This window comes from Asparagus officinalis, chromosome 7 (genome assembly GCF_001876935.1).
Source record: "Asparagus officinalis chromosome 7, Aspof.V1, whole genome shotgun sequence".
Classification (NCBI taxonomy): Eukaryota; Viridiplantae; Streptophyta; class Magnoliopsida; order Asparagales; family Asparagaceae; genus Asparagus; species Asparagus officinalis.
This window is the reverse complement of record NC_033800.1, coordinates 5105375-5111400: the sequence shown is the minus strand read 5'-3', so window position 1 is coordinate 5111400 and position 6026 is coordinate 5105375. Positions and strand designations below refer to the sequence as shown.

Here is a 6026-nt window from a genome sequence, read left to right as displayed (position 1 = left end):
TGAAGTGGAAAAAAGGATCTGGGTTAGGGTGTTATTAATCAGATTTGGAGAGTTTAACAGGTATAACTTAAAGCAGTTAATGGTTTGGGTTTATGTGAGAGAGGTATAATGGGCAAATCATCAAAAAAAAAAGCTTAAATAGAATACCTCCCCCATTTTAGTCAGATATTAACTAAGGGGGCTTATTTCAACATACTAATAGGATTTGGAAGCCTAAGATCAATTTCAAAATTTTGGGGGGTTAATAACAAAATATTGAAGATGGACAATGAAGTCCCAATAGATTTTAATCAAATCACAACGAGAAATTGCTTAGACATAAACAAGGTTCCTGAAGATGGAGATTATGGCTGTGAATAATCTAGCATGAGGAAAGAGAATGATGAAATCATATCGAAAAATAATTTTGATCTTTTTGTTGGTCAATATTTTCTTAGTGAAGAAGGGCCTATTCAGTTGGTCCAAAAATTGGAGAAAGCCCAAAATGAAACCTGATATCAAAAGAAAACTTCAAATGTGCCATTTTCTCCCATTTTCTCATGCTACGATTGCAAAACAGAAAAATGAAAGAGAGGAAGAAAAGGTGTGCCACCTCATCAGTCATCAAAAAAGAAAACTTGCTTTCCTCCAACAAAACTCTGATTTTGGCAGTCACATGATTTTCTGCAGCTCCCTTTAATAAATTTTTTCATAATAGTCCCAAGCATGTTATATATTCATATGAGTACCCCAATTAATAAAAATTTAAAATGAGTCCCTCAAATCTTCAAATATTTTCCAACTTACTACATTAAATTACAATTGGATTTACCGCTGCAAGCATTTTTTATAAGGTGTGGGTATGTTCACCGCTTAATCATATTGGCAAAATTTTTGTTCTATTTGAGTGGTAAGCACACCATGGTGATCACAATCTTGGTTTGTTCTTTTTTTTAACTTGAACCAAATTAAAAAAAAATGAGGGAACCTAATCACACATCAATTGCTCTTTTCTTTCTTCAATTTGAACCAAACTATGGAAAGTGGTTGAAATTTGGACTAAACAAACACAAAAAATATTTTCCATAAAAGTGAAGAAAACACCAAAAATGAAGGAAACATGTTTCCTTATAATTATAGAAGAAACCAAACAGAATTGAAGAGGCATATAGCTATTACAAAAAAAAATTCTAAAAGAGGTTTTCCAATTAGAGAAGGAAGATTTCTCAATAAGCAAGGATGAAAAATAAGGCGAGATTACTTTGCCATCATGAAGGAAAGCTACCTCTAAAAGTCATCAAGCCGTCACTTGAGCAGCGAAATAAAGTCATTTAGATGTGAATTTTGAGCCTATTTACGCATTAAGCGAAATAAAGCCATTTAGATGTGAATTTTGAGCTTATTTACTCATTATGTTAAGAAAGGAATTTGACATTTTCCCCTTGGAATGGCATGTCACATAGTTCATTACGGAGCAAATTATCAATTCCCGTCTCCTGAAGAAGTGTATTTCCTCCCTTTTTAATCGTAATATTACAAAACAAGATGAAGAACGCATTCGCTTATTGAAAGAATGAGGTCTTTTAATTAGACAAATCATTCTGTGTCATGGAGCTTGAGAAAAATGTTAAACATGAGCATCTAAATTTTCTTCCAAAAGATATTCATAATCTTTATGGAAAGATTAACAAACAACAAATAAAGAATGATGCAATGAAGAGCACAAGTTAGAGAATATTTTTAGGTCTCCACCTCATTGTTTAATACCACTTACAGTTTGGTAGTGTGCCTCTTCGCAATGAAACAACAATTTCATTTTGATGGTTGATGAAGGTAAACTAGTTGGAAGCTATCATACTTTTAATTCAATATTGTAATATTATATTCTTATATATATTTGTATTTCTCTGTGAGTCCTCATTTAATCTAATTTATTTGGCAGGCTTTTGTATCTCTAATGAAGAAGGCTCCTAAGACAACTATAACGGACCGAGACCCATGGATGATGACGGAAGCCATTGCAAAAGAAATGTCAATCACCAAACATGCTCTCTATAGGGAACATCAGCGCTAGGCACCAAGTTTAGTGGTTGGTTTTCATCTACCCTCCGTGACCAATATTCAAACTGGCGTGCCGATTTTTACAAGTGTTATAATTTAGATATTCGAGAAGAATTTGAGCATCAATGGTCCTGAAAAGTATAACATACGTATAGTCAATAAAATGAGAGGAATAGACGGTACGTCTATTAAAATGTGCACTCATTTTTCTATGTAGACGCAACTTCGTACTCATTTTTCTACGATACAGGAGGTAGTTTGGGAGTATCTATTGCTCCTCAACGTGTGCCCCAAGGGTGGACTGTAGAAAAATCCTAACAGTAATGAGATAAATAAGAAGAAATTTGCAAAATAGACCTAAGGATGGACTGTAGAAAAATCCTAACAGTAATGAGATAAATAAGAAGAAATTTGCAAAATAGACCTATTTTGTTAAATATTTAGCAAAACCAAAAATATTTAGCAAAATAGACCGTTTTGCTAAATATTTAGCAAAATAGAACTCTTTTTGACCAACAGGCCAAAAAGAAGACGGTTTTGCAAAACAGATCATTCGATACATACAGGGCTAATAGTCCCGTATGATTTATTCGAAAATCCTTTTTGATGGCGACCTCTAGGTCCTAACTATATTAACTAATTCATCTCGATTAGGAAATATGGCCCCTTGAGGCTTTACAGAGAAAAAAAAAGGAGATAAATAATGATAAACCCCAGGCAGTAGGACCTCCCTGCCCTAACTGCAAATCAATTAATTCATCTCGATTAGGCAATAAAACGAGAGAAATAGACAGTAGGGCCTCCACATCCTAACTGTACTAACTATACAATTCATCTAAGTTCAAAATTCTAGCCTCCCTTGACTTTAACAAAATTGAACCCGTTCGCTCCCAAATCTTTTGGAGAGCAATGCACCTTCTACGCAATAAAAAATGCGAGACGAGATCTACTATAAAATTTTTTTAAAAAAAAAGGTGATATCTTGCAGCCAATTTTTAAATTTTGCAGCGTGAAAGGAAAATCTCCGGCTTGTAGCCGAAAACTGACACAATGCAGAAAGCCGCCGACTTTTCACCGGAAAAGCCCCCAGCTCGACCGGATCTAGCCCAAACAAGTCGCCACAGATAGATTAATTAACCGATTAAGGATACAAAATCAAAACTCGAATAAAAAAAACTCACCGAAAACGGTGTTGGTCGGGTTAATGGCGGCCTGGTTCTTCGCCGCGTCGCCGATCAGCCTCTCGGAGTCGGTGAACGCCACGTAGGACGGCGTCGTCCTGTTCCCCTGGTCGTTGGCGACGATCTCCACCCGACCGTGCTGCCAGACTCCGACGCAGGAGTACGTCGTCCCGAGATCGATCCCGATCGCCGGACCCTCTCCCTTTCCCGCCATCCCCCGCCGAAGAATCAAACAGTTAGAACAAACGGGGTTTTACGGGGGGGTTTATATAGGGCTTCGCTTCGGGGGTAAGGATTCTACCTGGCCCCCCACATGAAGGGCCGGTTCTGTACGGCCCACCCGTTCGCTCCGGTGCCCCTAAATTAAAAAGGGTAAAAATGTATTTTTATCAATTTCGGAACAATGGTCAAGTCACGCAGAGCGGCAATTTCGTGGGGGAAGGACTTTAGAATGAACGAATAAATAAGATGGTCCACGCACTCTGGGGGGCAAAAAAAAAAAAAAGGTTGATCTTGTTCAGTGAAAGTAAGAGGAATTAAAGAGGCGAAGATGACTTAAAAAAATAGAAGAATAAATCATTAGACCGTTGTTAGTACAAAGAGGAATTAATTAAAGAGGAAACCGACCGGGTGTTGTTTCTTGATGGCCATGATTTGGGATTAAGGAGAGAAGAAGATGTTGGGTAAAACAATAATAAAAACGGATCCAAACATAAGCAGAACATACCGCACAGGAATAGAGGAATAGAGCACAGAATAAATACCATAACCGATACAGCTAGAGTCTGAAATACTTTACAGATATACGCCGAATCGCCCTCTTAGCTTTGAGGAAACTATGCCCCACCTACGATAGCATTGGGTCTGCACAATACTTTCGAGGACGAGGTGGCAGCAGTCCAAAGAAGTGCTCTCTTCTCTTGGACACCTTCACTTCGTCGGAATCTTCAGTGTTAGCAGCTTCAGAATTGTAAAAGGAAGACATTAGAAGAATTTATTTATGTTTTACGTGCCTCCTAAATGAACAAAGAAGGCCATTTATATATGGTTCAGGTGAGTTGAGGGGTTAGACACGACTTTGAATGCGAGTTATTGCAACGTTTGTAACGTCTGCTATAACTATCATTCAAACCTTGTAACGTTCGTAACCTACGAAACGTTCAGGCTTGTTAAATGCAGCACATGCAAAAAGGGCACGCGCGCATGAGCCGGATCGAGTGCTCTTGCTCGCTCGCTTGCACGTGCCCGTTTGTTTATATACCAACACAAGTGTACATTTCTAATACCTTTGTTACACTATATATAACATACATGTTAATTTGAATCATTTAAAATATATTCAACTAGTCAATGTAGGACTAAAACTCACATACTATCAATTAAACACCTTTTAATTTTTATCTATGGAATCCAACCATATAAATGGTATCCTTCCATATAAATTCTCCATTATTCATTTATATCAATATAGGAATTAGGCTTAAAAATTAGGTATCAGTGTTTAGTATAGTTACATAAGAGAAAGTGGAATGAGAAAGGTTTTTCAGCTAGACATTAGATTGACTGTGAGAACGAAAGTTGTCCCTTTATTGATAGACTGAAGGGCAGGTTCTAAAGTTTTTCACAATGTTTGGGAAGTTTAATAAAGTAAAGGGAAAATAGCAAAATATATGGTCTTTTTAACGGTTCTCTTTCCCTCCAATTACACTCCATTTAGGAGAGTCTATGGCGTTATAATATACTTAATGATGGCCAACCGTTGCGATCATTAGAATTTCAAATTTCGTCTCTGACCCAACGGCCTACATATATTGTGAGATCATTTAATGTCAGGGTTGTCTCCATAGATACTTTCTCCCATATGAGCAGCAAACAAAAATCCCAAGTCCCCCCCCCCCCCCCCCCCCCCCCAAGTAGTATACAGAGTAATTGTATCCTTTACCTTCTACTATCTCACATAAGCCCTAGTCTAAACAGGCCCTTAAGCGATATGGAAGGTTGATCTCTTTAATAAAATGTAAGGATGTACCTTTCTTTTTAGCTCAATAGCATTATACAAATTTTAGTTATAATCCTACGCCAGAATGCCTGCGATTAAGATGGATCGGTCCACTAATTGAAAAATAAGTCATGTGTACAAGAGTATTCATGATTATGTTGCTATTTGCAATATTTTCAAAATGGGCGCCTAAATTTGTTCTTTTTTTTTGGTAAAAACATTTCATCTCATCCATACAGATATTTGTATGAAGTGAATGATCATATCTATTCCTTTATACAAATAGAAGGACCAGAGAATTATTGTTCATCAAAAAGTAAATTGAACAGTAGAATATAACTGTAGCATGAACACGAATTTCAATACCCATTTATTGCATCTATTCCTTTATACAAATAGGAGGATCAGAGAATTACTGTTCATCAAATATTAGAATATAACTGTAGCATGAACACGAATTTCAATACTCATTTATTGCATCGGACAAACAAAAAAAATAGCAGCAGACGCTAAAAAACAGCAATCTGTCAAAACCAAGAGTTGCTACAGCATTTTGTAGGCCCCACATATACCACTTACAAAATTCTTCAGTTTACACCTCATATACATATATACATGGGTAACCAAAAAAACAAAAGAGAGGCAATTTGTGGAAAAATTAAGTGGCAAAAGTAATCAAACTTGCTACATACCTCTTCAAAACCAGGATCGGCTCTTCAACATTTCGTGGGCCCCACACATATTCTTTTACAAAACTCACCAACTCACACCTCATATACATATAAATTGGTAAACTTTAAACAAAA

At 36.7% G+C, this 6026-nt stretch overlaps 1 protein-coding gene across 1 annotated transcript in view; it reads right to left on the bottom strand.

The window, feature by feature from the left end:
• Positions 1-3465, bottom strand: part of LOC109848798 (heat shock cognate 70 kDa protein 2-like) — an 8342-nt gene extending 4877 nt beyond the window's left edge. The window contains exon 1 of the mRNA XM_020418473.1: positions 3222-3465. Coding sequence (XP_020274062.1) covers positions 3222-3435 — 214 coding nt within the window. The 5' untranslated portion in view covers positions 3436-3465. The remainder of the gene's footprint in view (positions 1-3221) is intronic.